At 42.1% G+C, this 23,703-nt stretch overlaps 1 protein-coding gene across 2 annotated transcripts in view; it reads right to left on the reverse strand.

Moving 5' to 3' along the window:
• Positions 1-214: 214 nt before the first annotated feature.
• enox2 (ecto-NOX disulfide-thiol exchanger 2) overlaps positions 215-23,703 on the reverse strand; it is a 257,495-nt gene continuing 234,006 nt past the window's right edge. For both annotated transcript variants that reach the window (XM_080416778.1, XM_080416779.1), the window contains 7 exons: positions 22,199-22,319; positions 18,576-18,763; positions 14,953-15,093; positions 9,245-9,307; positions 8,640-8,751; positions 6,868-6,953; positions 215-1,856 (listed from right to left, as the gene is read on the reverse strand). In XM_080416778.1, coding sequence (XP_080272904.1) covers positions 1,725-1,856; positions 6,868-6,953; positions 8,640-8,751; positions 9,245-9,307; positions 14,953-15,093; positions 18,576-18,763; positions 22,199-22,319 — 843 coding nt within the window. In that variant the 3' untranslated portion in view covers positions 215-1,724. The remainder of the gene's footprint in view (positions 1,857-6,867; positions 6,954-8,639; positions 8,752-9,244; positions 9,308-14,952; positions 15,094-18,575; positions 18,764-22,198; positions 22,320-23,703) is intronic.

Raw genomic sequence — 23,703 nt, forward strand, 5'->3', positions numbered from 1 at the left:
AGAGAGAGAGAGAGAGAGAGAGAAAGAGAGAGAGAGATGGACAGAGAGAGAGAGAGAGAGAGAGAGAGAGAGAGAGAGAGAGAGAGAGATGGACAGAGAGAGAGATGGGGTTCAGAGGGTGACTGTGTTCAGCAGACCCTGGTAACCTCCCCCATGTAGCCACCCCCCCACCACATGATAGCCCCGCCCCCACTGAACCCCCCACTGAACCCGTCACTGAACCCGTCACTGAACCCGTCGCAGGCCCTCAGACAGTGACAGCACTACAAGCAGCCATGTGGGCACGGTTTCCCAAATACTGGGTCGGGACCCATTTGTGGGCCGCGGAAAATTTGTATGGGTCACGAGTACTGTAAATATCCCTTAGTTTTTGTTTCCAACATTTTGTTTTCAACTGTTATTTCAAAACATTTTCCCCCCAAAAAAATCCCCAAATTGAAATTCTTTTCAAGAATTAAAAACTAATGCAATGATTTTTCAAAAATAATTAATTCAATAATTAAAATAATTAATACATAAATAAAATCAAAGAAATTCCATGAAATAGAAAACAAATGTTTAAAGACCCAAAAACCAGCAGCGGTTCTGGCAGGAGATACAAAGGAGACTCTTTGTGTCTCCTACTGGAACCGCTGCCGGTCATCAGATTATTGGCTTAGGAATGCGACAAAAACAAAAAATACTACTTTAACTACTTTAAGAAGACTAAAGTAGTGAAAATAGCCGATCTACAAGCTCACAACACGTCGCCGTAGATCTGCTATTTTCATTAGTTTGGGTCCTGGGGAGACATCAAATTTCTCGCTAAAAAGTTTGGGGACCATGTGGGCTAACAGATAACAATCCTGTTGGAAATGATGCTTCAGTGTAGGGCTGAGAGATATGGACCAAAAATCTAACGTCACAATATTGTTTTTGACCAAATACCTCAATATCGATATTTTGAGGATAATAATATACATGTTCTTTTACATTCTTTTTTCACAAAGTCAAAAATGACAAAAAATAGCTTATCTACCAAGCTCACGGTGCGTCACATCGCGTAGATAAGATATTTTTTTGCTATTTTAGACAATCTTTCACAATTCTTGAAAGTATAAAACCCCCTCGAAAAAAGACAACACTAATGCCATATCACATCACGATATTGATGATATAATATCGATATATTTACCCAGCCCTAGTTCTCGGTCATTCGCCGACGGTCCTCAACAACTTGTAACGACTAAGAATATTTCGCAGGCTCTGAGGGACGGAACAAAGAAAGAAAGAAAAGGGGGGAAAAAATAGTGTTCATGGAGTTTCTGTCACCGTATAGGAAGCATGTCAACGCTCCGTCAATGCTGGAGTTTACACCACTATCTACTTCATGTAACGCACTCCATTGTCTCTGACATGCCTGGACATGTACCGACGGTCTCTCTCCCCGAGATCCTGGCTCATTGTTCTGTGTCCTTGTCTGGTCCAGTGTCCTCCATTCACTGCATCTCCAGTGAGTCCAGAAATCTCCCTGTCTCCCTAATGTCGTTCTGCAACGTCCTCCTCCATGTCCACCGAGAAGTGTGCTGTTTAAGAAGTCTATCTATGTTTGTCCTGTGTTGTGCTGCGGTGCCATCCATGTCCCAGCAGTGTGCTGCTGCTGTTTTAAAGAGTGTAGGTACTGTAGGTTGTCCTGCGGTGTCATCCAATGTAACCCAAAAGCAAAAAGTTAGTTTTAAAGAGTTCTATGTGTTCTTGATGCTCTGGAAACCACAGAAGTTCCAGCGTTTCTCCAGACTGGCTCCCACCCCCGTCAGCTCCTGTCTGAAGGTGCAGGGCAGCCGAGAGAGCAGGCCGTCCACCTCACCGGGGTTAACCTGGACACACACACATGCGCAGGCACACACACACACACACACACACACACACACACACACACACACACACACACACACACACACACACACACACACACACACACACACACACACACACACACACACACACACACACACAGAGAGAAGGCAATGGTTAGACGGTACAGAAAGAGATACGGTTTAAAAAAACACATGGCTTCACACAGCCACCTCTGAGAACCTCACATCATCCACTCATTATTCGTACTGTACTGTATGCTCACCATTCCACCATGACCTGAGAATCACATGTGTGACATGGCAGTATAAAGGGTGACTCCACACATCATGGTTTTACATTAAGCTGTCTCACAGCGACCTACTGTACACACAGCCCACAGTGTCTTAAGTCTTTGACTGCCAGAGTGATAGTGTAATAGTGTGCCACCACTGAGAAAAAGAGCGATTTTACTGTACCTTTGAAAAATCATTGACATCGCCTCATTGCACGCACGGGGATGTCGTAGAAGAGTTTTTAAAAAAATCCCTAATCCCTTGCACAGCTGTGGCTGTTTGAATCCTGCTTGTTTTTGCCGTAAAGCAACAGAGATATTGCCATTTTTCCACAGGAAATAAACAGGAAGTAAACGAGTGTGTGGGTGTGTGTGTGTGTGTGTGTGTGTGTGTGTGTGTGTGTGGGGGGGTGTGGGGGTGTGTGTGTGTGTGTGTGTGTGTGTGTGTGTGTGTGTGATAGGGCATTAACGAATAGTGATTTATGGTATTCGAATTATTCGACCCAAAAGTATTCGAATAGTCGATTATTCGGTTTGATTATAAAAAATAAAAAAAAATTACAAATTTAATTATTATTATTTATTTTTTTCAATGGCATTGATGACTCGACTCAAGGAATGCGAGTTGACGTCACACCAGAGCTCACAGCTGCGTGTCTGCTCTAGAAAAGCCACTAAAAAAAAAAATCTTAAAAAAAAAAAAAATAGTCGAATAGTGGTTTGATAGTCGAATAGTCGGTTTGATATTCGAATATTCGAATATTCGACTATTCTGTGAATGCCCTAGTGTGTGAGAGAGTGTGTGTGTGTTTCAGTAACAAGATGACGGATTGTGACATGAAGTGAAAGGAGATATTTTTTTTACTTCAAAGCTTCGCAGTCGTTTCCTGTCATGATGACAATGATACTGCATGTTTGCTTTCACACCTGCATCCGTGACACATGATTAGGTAATAATATATACTTCATTTATAAAGGCCAGTAACTTAAAAGGGTTGTGGTGCCTGTATTCATCAAAAGTTAAATACAAAAAAAAGGTAAATGTGCATTATTACGGACCCAAGCGGCCAACATGGATTTGGAGGAGGGTGTGTGGGCGAACAGCCTTTTTGCATGTAGTTGAAGCGCAAGGGGGCGGGGGGCGGGTGGGGAGAGAGTCAGCGCACTGAAGTCAAGGCACAGACTACTGTGTTGTTGACGGACAACGGATGCACGCTTATGAGAAACAACACAAATAAAACCTGGCAAAAAAGTTGCGTGCATTAGTGCAAGATGAGGGTAAAGGAAACATTCAGTCTAAATGTCCAGTAATTCGCACGCGAAAAGGAAACATTAATGTCCAGTTTGCTAATCCACAACTACTGTGCCAGATAATCACCAAGACAGTTAAAAAAGAAAAAACGTTTCAGTCATTCAGTCCGACTTCACTGTAGCCTATAGTAGCCTTTTCATAAATTATATTTGTATTAGGCTGTCCTGAGAGTTTATAATATTTAGAGAAATGTAAAGTTTCAAATACAAAAGTATTGCTGGACATTTAGACTGAATGTTTCATTTATCCTCATCTTGCGCTAATGCACGCAACTGTTTTGCCAGGTTTTATTTGTGTTGTTTCTCATAAGCGTGCATCCGTTGTCCGTCAACAACACAGTAGTCTGTGCCTTGACTTCAGTGCGCTGACTCTCTCCCCACCCGCCCCCTGGCGCTTCAACTACATGCAAAAAGGCTGTTCGCGTCATGTCCCTTAAGCCTGATTTATACTTAGTTGCATGCCGTAAATGGCAAATCTGCAAGCTCACAACGCGTTGTGAGCTTGTAGATCTGCTATTTAACTGAGCACGACTCTGGCACGCAACTAAGTATACCTGAGCCTTTGGGGATAGATAGGGTGAGAAGGCTCAGTCACCAGGGAGAGACTCAGAGTAGAGCTGCTTGCTCCTTTGTGTGGAAAGGAGCCAGAATCATGTGGTGCAGGATGAACCTCCTGGTCACCTCCCTTGGGAGGGAGGCGCTACAGGCACCACCAGCTGGGGAGGAGAGACCACAGGGGCAGGCCGAGGACCAGGTGGGGGGATTAGAGCTCCAGCCTGGCCTCTGGATCCCACAGTTAGAGCTGAGCTAATGTGGCCGTGGGGAGAAGTAAGTCTGGGATTCTCTGCCGGAACCTTTTCCTCCGTGACCTGGATGAGCGGACGGATGGATGAGTGGATGAATGGGTCGATGAATGGATGGATGGATGGATGGAAGGGAAGGATGTGTATTGTGTGATTAATGCCCGCTGTGGCCGTAGCTGTGTGTGGCATACGGTGGTGTAATTTACTCACGTACCGTACTTGAGGCCAATTTTGAGGTATTTTTTTACTTTAGTGGAGTACATCCAATTTTCAATACTTATACTTCTCCTCCACTACATCTCTGCGGAAAATATTGTACTTTTACTCCACTACAATTATTTGAAAACTTTAGTTACCAGTTACTTTTTAGATTCATATTTTTAATCACTCAACATACATTAACCACTTAAGCTCTATATATATTTCGGCTATTTGAGAATAGCCGATCTACAAGCTCACAACGCGTCGCATCGTGACGTGTTGTGAGCTTGTAGATCTACTATTTTCAAAAGATTTTTTAAATACATTTTATGTAGTCTGTTATAAACCGTATGCCCACCGTCTGTGAACCAGTGAACACCGTAATACCAAACTGTACGTGATATTGTGCTGTCAACACACTGTGGTTGAGCCCCCCTGTTGTGTTTGTTATAGCTGGACGGCACACTCACTTGAACTCATAATTACAGATCATTCTCTTGGAAACCTGTAATTTCATGCTACAGTGAAGTTTCCCTGCACCTAGGCCATAACGTTTTCATTTGAATGTAGCCTTGCATAGGTAGCTATATTTTGGTTTTGTATCTTGAACGTCGGGTCCCAATTACTTCTGCAAGGGCCGACCCTGGTCAAAATGTGTCCCCCTCAATGTTGGGATGCCCTTGAACCTTTTGGTACTTTAAGTACAGTACATTTTAATACCAATACTTTTGTACTTTTACTCAAGTACATTTTGAATTCCGGACTTTTACTTGTAACAGTGCAGTATTGATACTTTTACTTAAGTAAGAAATGAGCGTACTCTTTCCCACCACTGCATGAGATCAGACATTTTGTCCTGGCTTAGGTGTCAGAATGAGGGATAACATTTTACTAGTTCTCTATCATCAAGGGAAATCACAGTCCTTTGCTGCTAGATATATAGCCATTGTAGATACATAACGATGATGGCTATGAGATTAAATGTCATAGCCATCCTCATCTTTATATATCCTTACATTTTAATGAATCGCAAAGAGATATATGGGCTCCACAAGAGCTGAACTTTCTCGTCAAATCTGCTTTTAGAACGACAATTATTGTATTGAGTTGCTCAGAGCACTTGAGGGTTCTTTTATTACACAAGCTTTCAAAGGGACCAACGTGGAATTGGCTTTCGTATTCTATTACCCAGACCATCATCAACCAAACGACGACTCGGCCATTAGTGACACCGGAACTGTACAAACACATTAAAAAGTCAAACAATCTGAAAATTAGCTTTTTGTTGGAGGAATACCAAATCAGTTTGATTTGAGTGTCCCTGGTTTCAGTTAAAGAGCTCCTCTGTGTCAGTGGAAGGGTTTGTAAATGCATTAGGCCGCAACCGCAAGTGGTTCTCAAAGTGGGGTCCGGGGACCCCCAGGGGGTCCTTGGAGGTGTTCCAGGGGGTCCCCAGCAAAATTTGTTAAAATAGCGTCACAATCATTTTAACCACTTTATTCATATTTCATGCTTCTAGCTATTAAAAAAAAACACAAATCTTATCTTCTGGGGGTCCCTGGCACAAAACATAACCAGATGGGGCGTCCGCGGCCAAATACATATCAATTTAGGTGTGTGTGTATGTGTATGCTTGAGTGTGTGGGTGTGGGTGTGGGTGTGGGTGTGTGTGTGTGTGTGTGTGTGTGTGTCTGTGTGTGTGTGTGTGTGTGTGTGTGTGTGTCTTCCTAACCAAAGTGCTAAAATATCATCAGCTAGAGCAGACCATCTCACAGCTAGGCTACAGATGTAAACTTTTAGTTTAGGGCACGTGCACAAGTTGGTTGTGAGGGGCTTACAAATGGCCGGCCTCTCCAAAAGGAGGGCCAAACGGTTAGCAAGGTACCGTAATTTTCGCACTATAAGCCGCACCTGAATATAAGCCGCAGCAGCTAAATTGAATGATTTGTACATATATAAGCCGCACTGGACTATAAGCCGCGGGTGTAAAATCCATAGATTTAGGAGGTCCCCTAGTGGCCGTTAGCTGTAAAAATCCATAGATAAGCCGCACCGTTATATAAGCCGCAGGGTCGAAAAATTGGAAAAAAGTCGCGGCTTATAGTCCGAAATTTACGGTACTGCTCAATATCAGCTATTATAGGAAGCTGCTCAATTTGGAGGAGGCGTCGTTTCCTTTACCCATGATTGTTGTCTGCTGTGTTTGACAAGTATGCCAACATTATTGTATGTCTCAATGTTCAGGCTTACATGCACTTTGTAACTGGCTGTTTTCCCAGTATCTGACTGCACTGGCAGTGTTTATGTCCTTTGTACAAGGCATTCTGGTACTTCTGTTTATGTGGACATGAATAAATATTTCAAATGTTTGTGTGTGCCAGTGCAAAGCTATCAGAACCCCTGCTGTGTGTGTGCATTCTGTACCTTGGTGCCCAGACACTGTAGATAGGAGCAGATGTACTCGATGCTGGCTCCAAACGGATGGACATGGAGGAAGGTTGAAATGATTCCTGAGGTACAGAGAAACACAAGGAAGGCGTGCAGAGATGTTAATCACTCTGTCAGTGGAACAAAACACGTCCCAACTGTTGAGCTGAACCTGTCGCCTGCTGAGCCTGATGTAAAAAACAACAACAACAACAACCAACACAGGCATTTTCAATAACATCAATAACCAACTCCTCTTCTCTCTCCTCTGACTGATTATAAAATGAGTGTGGAGGCGTCGAGTGTCTTCTCCCGTCTTCTCTCCTACACATTTTAACCCATTAAGACCGAGAAGGCATCTGTGTGTAATTTTTTTGATTTCTTTGGGCTATTCAAAAATAGCAGATTTACAAGCTCATAGAGCTTGTAAATCTGCTATTTTTGAAAAATCGTAAAAATGTGTGCAAATCTTTGAATACATATATTTTTTAAGCGAATATTTGTAACTCAAATCTTTTCTTCTGGGGGGTCCCTGGAACAAAATATTTTGAGATGGGGGTCCGCGGCCAAATACATATCATTTTAGGAGGTCCTTGACATGAAAAAGGTTTTAAGCACCACTGATATACAGCAATATACGTTTTTTCAGAAAACTGTTTAGGATTTAGAAGACATTTGTAGAATCCCCAGAAGCAAAGATTTGAGTTACAAATGTTCGCTTTAATAATATATATATTCAAAGATTTGCAAAAAAAATCACGATTTTTCTAAAATAGTAGATCTACAAGCTCGTAGCACGGCACGAGGTGCTGCGCTATGAGCTTGTAGATCAGCAATTTTTGAATAGCCAAAGAAATCTAAAATGACAGAGGATTGAATGGGTTAAGATCTGACAGTGTTTAATGATAGCTTTGATGCTGTCGTTTCTCATCAACGCATCAACGCAACCAAGCAGCTTCTGTTTGAGCGTTTCTTCCAATTCAACCAAAAACGATCTGTTTGTTTATCAGCTTAGTCACACAAGACTGTCCTGGAGGACATGTAACCCTCCATGGGGGCGGCCATAGCTGAGTGGTTAGTGAGCCCGCCTAGGGAGCCAGAGGCCCTGGTTGCCCCAGGTACGATTCCAGGCCACGCCAGCATATGCGTCGATGAAATGAAATTTGTCCCTGAGCAAGACTCTTAACCCCTAATTGCTCACAGGCCCTCATTGGAAACAAGCCCGCAAGGACTTTCATGAACGTCCTGTTAAAAGGAATTATCCTTATCCACCACTGCCTAAAAGGCTGGTATCTGTATCGGTGAATATGCCAGTCTATGCCATTCCCACACCACATCATTTATCACATGATGGTCCTTTACAGTAATATTTGTAATGCTTCAGTTGATGTCGCACTAATGTTTTATTTTTTATTTATTGCTAGATCAGTGGTTCTCAAGCCTTTTAATTTCAAGGACCCCCATAACCGAGGGTTACAGCCTCTGTAAGGGTCCATTTGGAACCCCCTCAAGGAACCCTGAGAGTCCCTGGACCCCAATTTGAGAACAACTGTGACCTACAGTTTTTTTTTTAAATTACAAACTGTTATGGGATCGGTACTCGGTATAGACCGATACGCAAGTTATGGGTGTCGGAATCGGTACAGGGAAGGAAAAAATGGTATGGGTACATCGCTAGCTCTATATTTGAGTGAATCAGTACACACTGGTATACAGTATCATTGATAGTTGTATTGATGAAGATGTATACAGTAGATGAGTCATCGTACCAACAAGCAGGGCTTCTCTCTCAGAGTTGACAGGACTTTGGGGAATCTTCTCTGGTGGGCCGTCCTTCTCCTTCTCCTGACTGCAAGACACCACTGATGATGCTGTCGCCTCCTACACACACACACACACACACACACACACACACACACACACACACACACACACACACACACACACACACACACACACACACACACACACACACACACACACACACACACACACACACACAACAAGCTCAATTGGATTGTTGCTGGCCACCAGTGGTGGAAAGTAACTAAGTACATTTACTCAAGTACTGTACTTAAGTACAGTTTTGAGGTATTTGTACTTTACTTGAGTATTTCCAATTTCCAATACTTTTACTTCTACTCCACGACATCTCAGAGGCAAATATTTTACTTTTACTCAACTACAATTATTTGAAAACTTTAGTTACTAGTTACCTTTCAGATATAAATTATGATATTATGACACATACATTAACCACGTTAGCCCTATTTTATACATAGGCTATTTGAAAATAGCCGATCTACAGAGGAAAGAGGGAGAGAGAGAAGGTATTAAAAGACATGAAGAGGGTTCAGTCCTTGTTGTCTCTTACGTTGGTTTGATTAACACTCTCCTCATTCCCTACGTCATCTGGCTTTGATGTCTCCAGCTGCGGCTAAATTGGAAACAAATTAGAGGAATTATTAAAAGAACATGTAATTGTTACACAATGCATTCAAACACAAAGAAGCACATGAACGTGCACACTTAGTGTGAACAGACTCACACATGGACATTATTCATGTAAGCATCTACACCCCCTCAAACCACACACACGCATACAAATGACTAGAAAAGCACAGTAGGATAGTCCTGATGTTTTAAATTCTAAACAGCCTCAGGCAAAGGGGATCATCAATCAAACACAGAGCACATCATCCACTAGGAATATAATTATCTTTTTGTATTTCTTTTTTTAAAGTATAAACAAATTGGTTTCTTATTAAACCTGACAGTGAGATTTACTCAAAAGAGCTACTGGGAGGTGCCATTGCGTTGGGCTGTTGACATCAGGGCTCCAGGGGAACCGTTTTCCACACATTTTAACTGTCCCTAAGTCAATTATTTTCTTTTCTTATTTTTGTTGGTGAAATATGCTTGGATAATACTTTCCATTTTCTTTTTTTTATGATTCATGGCCACACACACACACACACACACACACACACACACACACACACACACACAACAAATCACTGCTACTACAGGATCTAATTGCCTGGGGGCGGCATGAATAGGAGGGTGTGTGCGTGTCATAAGGTGTGTGTAATGGAAGTGGGGGAAGAAATTCCATTATGTTTTGGGTTTTGAGACAGAATTGGACCCGTGGCCCTGCAGAGAAGGAGAGATTTATTTTAGACGAGTTGACCCTGTTATTGAGAGAGTCATAGTTACAGCACAGTAGGGAGAGAGAGCAGTGGAATCAATGTGGGTCCAACTTTAACTCGCTAAGACCGGGAAAGCATCCGTGTGTCATTTTTAGATTTCGTTTGGCTATTCAAAAATAGCAGATCTACAAGCTCATATTGAGCCATGAGCTTGAAGATCTCCCCGTCCCCCGTCTCGAAATATTTTGTTCCAGGGACCCCCAGTAGCAAAGATTTGAGTTAAAAAAGATTTGAACACATTTTCACGATTTCTTTTTCAAAAATAGCAGATCTACAAGCTTGTAGTGCGGAACTCGGTGCTGCGCTATGAGCTTGTAGATCTGCTATTTTTGAATAGCCAAAGAAATCTAAAAATTACACAGATTCTTTTCCCGGTCTTAATGGGTGAAGTATCAAAGAAAAAAGCACAACCTCTTGTATTTGGGAATATCATGGGTTTAAAATGTCAACGTCTACTCTATTCAAACAATGGCTCCCTTTTAAAAAGGGAAACAGGCCACATGGTGCCAGTAACTCTGCGCTGATGGACATCCTTATGATGGACGTGTAGTGACAGCTCGGTGACGGTCAATCGACCAATGAGGGTGAACTGATGTCATGTGGAGATCCACATGGCAAATCAGCCCACGATGGCTATACCGGTCTGGAGAGAAAACCTCCTGGAAAACTGATTTCTCTTTCTGCCGTCGGATGTGCGGATTTAATTAACATATTTACCAAGGATCACTGATGCGAGGGGAGACGCATTTCTGTCACACAACAGTCTAATCAAAGGCAACACCGTTAAAGATCAACTCTGCCTCTCTGGTTGATGTGAATGAAGGGTGACCATGCAGTGGATTTGCTGCAGAATGACTCTTTCACCTCTAATATGCAGTGGTGTAACGTAACTAAGTACATTTACTCAAGTACTGAACGTTAGGTAACATTTTTAGGTATTTTTTACTTTACTGGAGTATTTCCAATTTTCAGTACTTTTAAGAGGCAAATATTATACTTTCACTCCAATACAATTATTTGACAACTTCAGTTACTAGTTACTTTATAGATTTTGATTATTATTACAAAACAAACCACTTCAGCCCTGTATACATTCCGGACATTTGAAAATAACCGATCTGCTATTTTCAAAAGGTTTTTATACATTTCATAACTTGTGGAATGGGACATTCTAAATAATGAGTAGTTTCTACTTTTGTCACTTTAAAGGCATACTAGGTAACGTTTTCAACAAAACTAAAGTTAAATTGTATATATTTTGTGAGTGGCAAAAGTTTCACAACACCCACTCCATGAATTTCACCCCCGGAAGCCTTTTATTTATATATTTTCTATTGAACGTGGACTGGGGGGACTTTCCCGGGGAAATGACGTCATCTGGCCGGAAAACGGAGGTGGAAATGCACTGGTTTCCTGTTTGGCCAGGAACTACCGCAACGGTTTCCTGTTTGGCCAGGAACTATCGCGCTAATAACAAAAAGGAACCTCACGCTGATTTTAAGAGAATGTAGGATTAGAAGATCGAAAAAGAACAGAAAAAGAAAGCACAGCTCATGGTAACTAATGCTCCACTGGCTAAGAGAAACGATCCGTAGATAGTATAAAACAATTAAAAGATCGCTTTTTGAAACGCTTCCGGCTTCCGGTGAAAACGAATGGAATTCTGGGTAATCGAGGACTAAAGAAATTGTATGCAGTGACGGTAGTGACCAGCAGAGGTTGCTAAAAATCGTTAGTTGTGAATTTGCATTGTACAACTTTAAGTACATTCTGATACCAATACTTTTGTATTTTTACTCAAGTAAATTCCGGACTTTTACTTGTAACAAGAGTATTTCTACATTGCCGGATTGATACTTTTACTGAAAAATTTGAGTACTTTTTCCACCACTGTCTATATGTGGTATCAAACTGGCATTCAGCACAGAGGAGTGCAGTCCAGCAGCTCAACAGGAGCCACAGAACATGAGGAGATGAGGATCAAATATGAAGCAGCTCTCTGCATGAGTTGAGAATCTCATATTAGTATTATCCTTATCCAATTAAACAGCTGATTGATGCTGAAGTTCATTTTAATGGCAGCCCTCCCCCTTGTTATCACACCGAGCCAGATAACAATTAATCCAATATTAGCCTGTTTAATTGGAAGAGTGTTAATTTTCATCAGCGCTGTCCAGGACAACATCTATCTGCCTATGTGCGAAGGCAGAATAATGACTGCTACTACATAAACAGTATTGCAGGGTGACCAGGTACTAGAGGAGTGGTTATTATAGTAGGGGTGCAACAGTTAACTGAACTAATCAATTTAATCTATTATGAAAAATAATTTATAATTTAATTAAAGGTAGGGTAAGTGATATTTTTTGGTTAAAACAAAAAGTATTTTGTTAAAAGGTTAAAATACTATATTCTGATAGTAATCATTGCTATAGAGTGTTTGTTCAGTAACAGATGTCTCCCTGTCTCTCCAGCTCTTTAATAAACAGAAAATACATTTTTCGGTAGGTGTCAAAATCTCAGCCAATCAGGAGAAAGTACCCATTTTTAAGCTTAATTTGTATAGTGTTCCAGTTAAAATTTTGTCTGCTCATTTCTTAGTGTCATCACTTCCAATTTCACTTGTTTAATCTATATCCTGATTGAGTTCTCTGTCCTGGTTGGATAAAATTGGAAATGAAACTAAAAAAAAAAAAAAAAAACTACAAAATACATTTTCTGTTTTATAAAGAGCTGGAGAGACATGGAGACTCTTTATATGGACAGGACACTCTATAGTAACGAGCACTATCAGAACATAGACCCATTTTGCAATTATTTGAATAATTGCAAATCACTTACCCTACCTTTAAACAATTCATTAATAAACTATCCTTATTTTGGGCATTATGGGCAAAAACATAAGATCAAAATAAACACACAAAAGCTCACATCGCACCAACATCCTGCTCACTATACATTAAAACTAAAATGCTACAAATTCTTGCAAATGTTTTAAAAACAGAAAAAAGCATGATGGAAAATGCTGGTACTCTGCATGGGTGAGTAGTACTCAAAACATGAAGTAATCTTACAAAAGTGGTATCGGTGCAATTAATAATTAACGTGTCAGTTGAGCTCATTTCTAGCCGTGCCTCTGGGTAGGGCATACTACAGTAAAGCAATGCTGCTGTGTGATTGGTGGCCGCTCTGCGATGTTGTAAAAAAAGGTCAGCAGATAATGTTTCCTCTCCGACAAGCAAGGACATAAGTGGCTTATAGTCGCTTAATTAACACAGTGGTTCTGTGTGTGTGTGTGTGTGTGTGTGTGTGTGTGTGGGGGGGGGGGGGGCAGCTAAATTATTGATAAGTTAGGAACCAAATGGACCAATACAGGTCTGTAACATCAAGAAGAGTGTACAAATGGAACCAAATGGACCCTTAGAGGTGATTTTGGTTCAATTTGTACACTCTCTGAGCTTTGGGGGTCCGTGACACAACACCAAACTGGGGGTCCTTGAAAATAAAAAGTTTCAGAACCACTGGCATAACAACTCTCAGCTCATAGAAAATTTAGGGACTTCCAAGCTAAATTTTGGCTTCTCAAATGGCTCAAATTCACCGGTGAGACCCAGGAAGCCAGTGTAGAAACTGAAGAGGATTAATGCCTGTAGTATAGTCTATGAAGCAATCTCACTGATGGTTATATATGACAAGCTGTCAACCGAACGCTCAAATGCTTTGAATGAATGAATAGCCCTTTTTTTTATAGACAAGATGATATTGTCTTCACTCACATGCTATTGTCAACATAACATCAACATAAAAAGCTCCATTTGTGCCACTGAGGGAAGGCTTACTGCTGTGAAACGTCTGTCACAGCAGTTAAGTGTCACAGGGTTTTCCCAAAACACAATGTAAAATAACTAAGAAACAATGCACAGCTGTGTTTACTTGATATACTGTAAAGGCTGACAAAAAGCCAACAAAATCACTACTGAAGGTTATACATTTCCTATGTTGAACACTGCTTGCAAGGTTAATGAGGGAGAAAACATTAAATAGCATTTTGGAGCAAGTCTAGAAACAAAAGTTGTGATATCTTGCTTTTCAGTGTGAATTAGAAATGGGTAATGTGTGTTTTTTTTTTAGAAGAGAATGAATTAGGCTCCCTGAGGAAAGGCACGAACACAAACTGAAATAAGTCGGTTCCCTGTGGTTCTCCTACACGCCCACTGCATTCACCAATTCATCACATTAACATACTTCCAAATGGTTAAAAGAAAGTTGTAAACAATTATAAAGACGATCATTTATGACCAACTGTTTCTGATTAAATATTTACCCTGTGTTAAAAAAAACTTTCCTTTCTGATTAAAGCATGACCTGAATTGGGTCATTCACTTCTAAAATCACCTTGAACTAAAAAGAAAACTAGGCGGAAGTGGTCTTTGGCTAAGAGTTGATCTAGAGTAGGTGTGTGTGTGTGTGTGTGTGTGTGTGTGTGTGTGTGTGTGTGTGTGTGTGTGTGTGTGTGTGTATTAAAGCTGCACAATGTAACTTTCCTCTTCTAGCCCGGATTTGAACCCAGTTTCCTGCGCAAGTGCTGACATTTTTTACCATTGAGCTAATAGAGCCTGCCTGCTTGCTCAGGGGATAAATTAAACCTTGAACATCAGGTCAAAATCCGTGTCAGATCCTGCGTCTAGGTGAGACATGACCTTTGACACGATCTAAATGTCTCGATTGAAGAGCCACCCCATTTGTATAAGTTACATTGAATTAACATACTCTACCATACAGATTGGACAAATGTATATTTTATTCAGTAACAAAGAATGACGTAGTGCCTCTTTAAAGTACGGATGCATCTGAACGTATGACATGAACGTACCTGTATCGTGACCGTACTCTGTAGGTTCTTCAGTCCTTCTTTGAGGGTCTGGACTTGGTTCTGCAGCTGCTGTTTTTCCTCCGTACTCTTCTCAAGCTCCGCCTCCCGTTGTTTCAACTCGTCCCTTATCTTTAATAGTTGCTGCAACAAGAAAAACAGAAACAGTTCTTCAGTAATGCATAGAAGATTTAACATTTAGCAGTCAGTCATTAACTGTGGTTCATACCAAGTCACCGTCCGCCACAAAAAGGAGAAAAACTAGCAACTACTTTCATTATTATTTCGTATTTTGTCCCCACAAGCAGTTCCATCCTCAGTAAGTGCTGCAGAATAACAGAGCAGTTTGTCACTGATGTCAATTTAATACGCAAGCAATTGGCAAGATGTATTCACACACACACACACACACACACACACACACACGCGCACGCACACACAAAGTCCATCCATCCATCCAACTTCAACCGCTTATCCGGAGTCGGGTCGCGGGGGCAACAGTTCCAGCAGAGAGCTCCAGCCTTCCCTCTCCTGAGCAACATTAGCCACTTCCTCCTGGGGGATCCCGAGGCGTTCCGAGGCCAGCGTGGAGATGTACTCCCACCCATCTGGTCCTTTGGTCTGCCATGGGGTCTCCTCCCAGTGGGACGTGCAGCGAGGACCTCGCTAGTAGGGAGACGCTCGGGAGGCATCCGTACTAGATGCCCGAACCACCTAAGCTGGCTCCTTTCCAAGCGAAGGAGCAGCGTCTCTACTCCGAGTCTCTCTCTCGGGTCACCCTATGTTTAACCCATTAAGACCTGAGGCAGCGTCTAAAAAAAATCTAAATCCTAACAATTTTTCGGAAAAAAAATATAAAAAAATAATTTTCACGATTAAAAAAAAATAGCAGATCTACAAGCTCGTAGCGCGGCACTCGGTGCCACGCTATGAGCTTGTAGATCTGCTATTTTTGAATAGCCAAAGAAATCTAAAGTGACACAGATGCGTCCCAGGTCTTAATGGGCTAAGGGAGAGGCCAGCCACTGAGAACGAGAAAAGTCATTTCGGACACTTTTATCCGCGAGCCTTATTCTTTCGGTCATGACCCACACTTCATGACCAAAATAGAAACAGTGAATAAAAATAAAAGGAGGCCCCCTTTTACACAGTCTGTCTGAGGCGGGAATGTCATTCCGCCTCGCTGTGCTATATATAAAGGTAGGTATGGACACGGAATGGGGTGAGGCATTGTTTGGCCACCTTTGAGTCAGTCCAGCAGTTTTGAAACAAAAAAAATGCATGAGTTCCCGAGGCTAGTCCAGCAGTGGAAGTAGTCACAGAGGCGAATCCACGTCTGTGTAAAAAGGACAACTGATAGGGTGGGAGTGGAACAGATAGTGTGTTGTGCAATCTACGGTCTGCTCACCTTTCTGCCTAAAACGTCTCCCTCATTATCTCCAATATCTGTGATCAGTGTTTCTGATCACACAGACACGTTGCTATTTTTACAAGCCGGCCCAACCCACTGCCATTAAATTCAATTAAACTTCTGTAGCACTTTGAGATTTGATTCAAACGTAAAGTGCATTACAAATATTATTCTTATTATTATTGTTGCATCATCTCCGTATACAAATTGCTACTGAGAACCCAACAGAGATGAGAAAACTCACCTTCTTCTTTCCAATACAAAGCACTTTGACGAGTTGCAGGGGGCTTTAAGCATGTGATTTCATGCTGCAACATCCATATTTATCACAATTCATGAAGAGGAAACAGACAAATTACATGCTCATGATATTTCATGGTAATTCATGTGTGTGTGTGTGTGTGTGTGTGTGTGTGTGTGTGTGTGTGATACACCACATGGAGCAGGCTCTCCAAAACTTGGCATATTCCAATTCATTTAATCCATTCAGCTAATCTTTTCATAAACACAGCATGACAGACATATGTTGGCAAGGTAATTACTTTCACAGCAAAAACAGCAGGGGCTTAATGGATGCTCTTCTTCTAAACAAGAAACTATCATCATTTCCATTACCTGTGACAACTTGCTAGGTGAGGACATGACAAATGAAAAGGTGAAGGAATCAGTTCACATTTGGAGCTTTCTTTCCAAACAGTGTTTTATGTTCCGGGGGAAATTACCTCAGACATCATAAACCAAAGACATCAAAACTGAAGAGGAAATAAGCTGAAATAATCAGTTCCCTTCCTATTCTTTCACCCGTTTGATCTCTTTTCACATCAACTAAACTGCAGTCTAGGAACCAGAGGTCATCAATCTACTGGGAGGCCCATGTGGGGAAAAAAATTCATAAAGCCCAATGAATAGACGCCCAAAGAAAGTGTGCATAATGATGTTACAGTGGACCTAATGATGTCATAGACAACATAAATGATGTCATTGTGGACCTAGTGAAGTCATAGCGGGCCTTCGGCTGACGTCCGCCTAGGAGGTTCGTGCAGCGGTCATTTCTTCAGTGCGTGACCTGACAATGTCTACAAAACGGGGTTGTTATGCTTCGAGTATCATTCAAGTACACTCAACAATGAGAGGCAAAGGTCTGCCGACTGTCAACCGTCCTTTTGAAGCAGTGGTTCTCAAACTTTTTCATGTCAAGGACCCCCAAAATGACACGCATCAGCCCGCGGACCCCCATTTGAAAAGATATGCCAGGGACGTCCATAAGAGAAGATTTCTAAGGCTCTAGCAGTAATTCTCAACCATTTTAATTTCAAGGACCCCCCAGTTTGACATGCATCAGAGGCTACGGACCCCCATTTAATGCCATTTCTATCTCTGGGACCCCAATTTATATTATAAAATCAATGTTAATGTAACTCTGAGAGTGTACAAATGGAACCAAATGGACCCGTTAGGGTCCATTTGGTTCCATTTGTACACTCTCTGAGTTACAGACCCATTAGGGTCCATTTGGTTCCTAACTTAGCTGGGGACCCCCTGGAACTCCCCCAAGGACCCCACTTTGAGAACCAATGCTTTGAAGGACCACAAAAGGGAAGGAAAAACAATACCGCCATCATTTCAGGAAATGCAACAGAGTTGATTAGGTGAAGTTCAAAAGGTCAAAGGTCGTGAGAGCAGCCTTCAAGCGTACAGGGGGTTGTTGTCCTCCAAAGCATACGTTTTGAATGGTTTTCAACGGGAGCGCCACATATCTACGCAACACTAGGAACACCAGTAGCATGACGAGGCACCGAGCATCTCTTCTGCGCTGAGCCGTGCATGTCTGGCATTTCTATCTGGTGGCTTTGTGCATTTGGATGAGTGATTTCTAAGAGCACCTTGTGTTTTCTGTGCTGGGAAAAATAAATACAACTCAAATATCATCTGACATTACCAAAGCCTACAATCTTCTAACCCGTCCTCAGAGGAGAATAACAGCTGTATTTTAACTCATGGCTTCTCATCGTCAGTGTCTGTATGGCTGGCTGTGTGTGTGTGTGTGTGTGTGTGTGTGTGTGTGTGTGTGTGTGTGTGTGTGTGTGTGTGTGTGTGTGTGTGTGTTTTGCATGCATGTGTGTCCCGTGTGTGAGCAAGCATGAGTCAGAAAAAGACAGACAGCTTGTGTGCATGCGTGTGTGTGTATGTGTGTGTGTATGTGCGTTCGCTATACCTTCTGCATGCCCTGCAGAGCCTGCTGCAGGAAGCTGAGCTGCTGACAGCGTGTGTTGTCCTCTTCACTCGTGATTGGCTGGTTCTTGCCCTGTTCCTGCTTGAGGAGTTCTACTTCGTTCCTGTAGGCGTCCAGCTGGCAGCGAAGGGAGTCATTCTCTTCCTTTAAGGCCTCTGTCTGCAACACAGCTACACACACACACACACACACACACACACACCCACACACACACACACACACAGTACGTAGTTATTAACTGTACTGTGACTGTGCTCGTTTCTGCGCAGCTAAGTGCCACTGTTTACTCCATGAGTAATGTATGTCACTAAATGTCTCCTAAAATAATTCCTCTTCACTATTTTACACCTTGCAATGATGCTCAATAAGCAGCTAGGGTTAAGTTTCAAATAAACATGGGTATTAGATTAGAGGACATATATAATCATCCCTTAACTATGTTATGCAGTAAACACTCAAAACCTTTTCACAATAATGGATCGCGGTCGCTGATAACACCATGAACTGCACATGCTATTTAAGGTCCGATTCACCAATGCACAGTAATGATAATATGCCAGCGCAAACATGCCCATACAGTAAGTTTCACAGCTGACCGCAATTTTCCCTCATTTTGCATCTGATTGCAATTATCCACGTGGCAAAGTAAGTACTGTGTAGCCTAAATGGTGGCTTTGTACCGCACTATTTGTGCTGATGCATCTTTGACAGTCAACCGAAGAATTTTGTGAATTCTGGTGGCGAGGCAAGTATAGTAATAAAAAAAAAAGTATTCAGAGATCTGAAATTTGATGCTCTTTTGGCCACAAAATTTATTTTACACAGCTGCCACACTGAAGTCCGTTGGATGATCAGAGGGATACAACTTCTGGAAATTGGACTTTTCAATAATGACGTTGTTGCAGACAGTGCTCGGATTGGGCTGTAACTTATCGGTATAGAGTACCAGTTCTGCTGACTTCTGCCCAACCTCATTACTTATAATTACGTACAGTACCGCCACCTTCTGGTGAATATACTGTATGTATACATGTTGGGAAGCCGTGCGCAATTCCACATTTCCGCCTGCGCTTTCAAGGCTGCCTGCTATTTTTGAATAGCCAAAGTGTAAAATAATGCTTTTTACCTCAAATAAAAAGAATGACAGAGATGCGTTCCAGGTCTAACTGGATTAACGTGGAGGCATTTCCATGAACATTGTGGCATTCATAACTTATGTTATGCTTTGAATTTGTTCTTTGACACGATTACATTTTGACCAATCCGGCCGGCGACCCGAAATGTATTTGACACCCCAATACCAGAGGGTTGGAATATGATTTAGCACAAAAGCCGCATAAATCCTTTTGTGAATTCATCCCTCAGTGTTGTAGAGGGGAGACTTTTGAGCCTTTACTATCGTATGAGATCTACTCAGATCTGTGTGGATGTGCTGTATTATCAGCTCTGCTCTCCTCGAGGAGAGCCCAGGAGTGAGACTGAGTTGAGGAGATAAGGTTTAGACATACAGTAGGGTTTTATGTGGGCTGTTCAACAGTCAGTGTTACGGAGAGCCTATCAGTGGTGTTGATGAATCTCCCGCTGTGTGTTTCTCCTGGCAGGGGGTTTTACTTGAGGGGAGTAGTGATCAGAAAGCTACATCCAAGTTTGTTCCCAGAGAAGCCTATCGCTCAGCAAGACTCTTAACAATTCCTCCTGTATTACACTATTAACCCATAAAGACCAGGGAAGCTATTCTGTGTCATTTTAAGATATATATATATTCTTTTAAGATTTGTGCAAATCTTTGAATATATATATATATATGTTTTAAAGCAAACATTTTTAACTCCGATCTGTGGTTCTGGGGGTCCCTGGAACAACATATTTTGAGATGGGGGGTCCGCGACCAAATACATATCATTTTGGGGGCCCTTGACACGGAAAGGTTTTGAGCACCACTGATACAGCAACATGACGAAACATAAAAAAAAAACTGTTAGAGATTTAGTTTACTTTAAAAATATATATATATTCAAAGATTTGCAAAAATTTGCAAGATTTTTCAAAAATAGCAGATCTCAAAGCTCATGAGCTTGTAGATCAAAGAAATCTAAAAATGACACAGATTCTTTCCTGGTCTAAATGGGTTAAAGTTTGCAGTTTCTTTTCTCGGACAGATATCATTCAATCGTTCTGTTATCGCTAACACCAGAAAATGTCATATGAACCCCCTTCATTTCTCCTCAGCCATTCCCACACCATCCCATGAAACGACAGCTTTCTTCTGACAGCCATGTTAATTAAGGGCTATCTGATAGTGGATGTTGCACACGAGAGGAGCCCGCACAGCTGTCCACCTTCACATGCATTTGCATGCTGATTGGAGAAGGTCTCTCATTATCTGATGACAGGGATCAGAATTATTCAAAAGCAGGGATGAGAGCAGAACCAATCTAAACCAAGTAGAAAATGACACTCTTTTTCTTTTTTTTACCGGAACAAACACAAACACAAACAAACACACACACACTACAAATAATGAGGGTGGGAAAAAAAGTCAGCAGAACTGGTACTGTACTCTACACCGATAAGAAATTAAGCAGTTGTTCAACTGCATAACCAAGCAATATCTCATTTTATACCATTACCAACATCAGAGCCGTTTATCCTTAATAGAGAATACTAGACAAACTATCTACACAACACTTCCCCTAATCTTTATACATTTTAACATTTGTGTTGTGCAGCTCTGGAAACTGTGGAACCACAACATAGGTTGTCATCACAAACATGTCAAAGTCATTAATTAACAGATCTACAAGCTCATAGCGCGGCACTCGGTGCCGCGCTATGAGCTTGTAGATCTGCTATTTTTGAATAGCCAAAGAAATCTTAAAATGCCACAAATGATGCTTTCCCGGTCTTATAGGGTTAAGCTCTGCAAGGTGCGCTAATGCACGCACTATGCATACACAGCTTGGTGTCTGTCTCACTCCATAGGAAAATGAATGCCCCCTCTTCCCCCCTCCATAGGAAAATAAATGCCCCCTCCTCCCCGCCCCCCCCCTCACCCCAACACAATGGTAGAGGAATCAATTGGCGAGAAAACTGAGGATTGGAGGCAACATCCAATATATGTGGCTGCGTGTTACCCTGGTGACCGTTCTTGACTGTTATTATAATGGCAATAGACATCAGCAGCGCTGCTGTTTTCTTGATGATTCAGAGCAGAGAATCGGGCTCCTTTTGAGCAAAAAGACATGGCTCTTATGGCCCTTCAGTGGGACTTCAAATAGCCTGGAACGAGACAGCAGCTGGCACAAACACATATCCCCCACGCGCGCACACGCACGCACGCACACGCACACACACACACACACACACTCTAGTGTGTGCATCCATTTACAAACGCTCATACAGCTGTGAGCATTCGAAGGGAATGGATTTGAGTGGCATTGAGCGGAATGTCGTTATGCATCGACTCTCACGCTGTACAAGCCGCCAAACCTTTCTTTCTATGCAAATATTTATGCATGCATGGCATGTATTATGACAGAGACGTTCCAAGCTATGTATGTGTGTGTGTCTGTGTGTGTTTGTGTGTGTGCATGTGTGCCATATACCGGGGTCCTCAGAGTCCTTGCTGTCTGTGCCGTTCGCATCTTCCATGTCGTCGTCTGACATCTCCATCTCCTCCTCTCGTCTGATGTCCATCAGCTGCTCGTTGTGCATGTTCCTGATCTCCTGGAACACAACCACAGCCACAGAGGGGCAGAGTTAATGATCTATCTCACAGCTAAGAGACACTCGTGAGCGATGTGATGCCATTTCCAGCCCGCTCTGGGTTGGACTACAGAGCAGGGTTGTGCCGGCAAAAAAAAAAGAAAAACAGAAACATATTGTGATCAGTTTTGTCATCTCTGCTTTCCTGTGTCTGCAGACAGAATGTACAAGCAGGGAGACTGGTAGTGAATCTGAGTGCTATGGGATGTTCTCAACGGACAGCGATGGAACAAAAGGAGAGTAGATGTGAGTAAAGAGGAGACGGTTGGTCCGGGGCCCAGGGCTTTATCTCCCTCTGGCACAGAAACAAGGCAGATGGAAGCTGAAACAGCTACATTAAACAGCATTACACTGCATTGTATCGTTCTGTGGGGAAATATCAGCAATGGCTCTTTAACACAGGTTCACAACAACCTCAACCAGAGTTAGTGACGACAACACCACCCTGAAATCCCACCTGTTCAGAATCGCCTTTCCGAGTCGTCTTTGATTTCAACTTGTTATTTTTTGTGTTTTATTGCTTTTAATTCTTATCTTTTGCTTGTCAGATCTTCCTAATAAAGTTGTTCTCTTTTTTTTGTCCTCTCCCCTGGCCCCCACACACATGTAAAGCGTCTTTGAGTACTTAGAAAAGCGCTATATAAATTCCAGATATTATAATAATAATTACCACGGTTGTTCCTGATTCAGAACAATGTACAGTATATGGTTCAGTTACAACCAAAATATAGACACTAGGCTACTATACAGCCAATGGCCATCAATGTATTGTTCACACTGCTGGCCGTTTGACATTATGTTTAAACTGAGTATAGAATAGACGCAGTGGTTCTCAAACATGTTTGGCTCAGGGCACCCCTGTAAACAACTTTTTCATCCACGGGACCCCTGAATTACATTGTTACTATATATAGATTACATGCATGACAGTTGAAAATAGCATCCCCATTCTGAGGGGAAACATTTGCCAAAAATGGCCGATCTACAAGCTCACAACGCGTCACGTTGTGATGCGTTGTGAGCTTGTAGATCTGCTATTTTTGGCGAAGAGATTTGGTGTAGACTGAAAAAGAATGCAACAAGTACAGTGCAACTCAGGTCCGTTTTACAAAGTCAAAAATATGATCAAAGTATTCCTAGCCTGGACTAGAGGCTCGCGCACACACGCACACACACGCGCGCACACGCACACACACACACACACACACACACACACACACACACACACACACACACACACACACACACACACACACACACACACACACACACACACACACACACACACACACACACACACACACACACACACACACACACACACACACACACACACACACACACA

The sequence above is a fragment of the Gymnoscopelus braueri genome (genome assembly GCF_963280865.1).
Source record: "Gymnoscopelus braueri genome assembly, chromosome: 20".
NCBI classification, from domain to species: Eukaryota; Metazoa; Chordata; class Actinopteri; order Myctophiformes; family Myctophidae; genus Gymnoscopelus; species Gymnoscopelus braueri.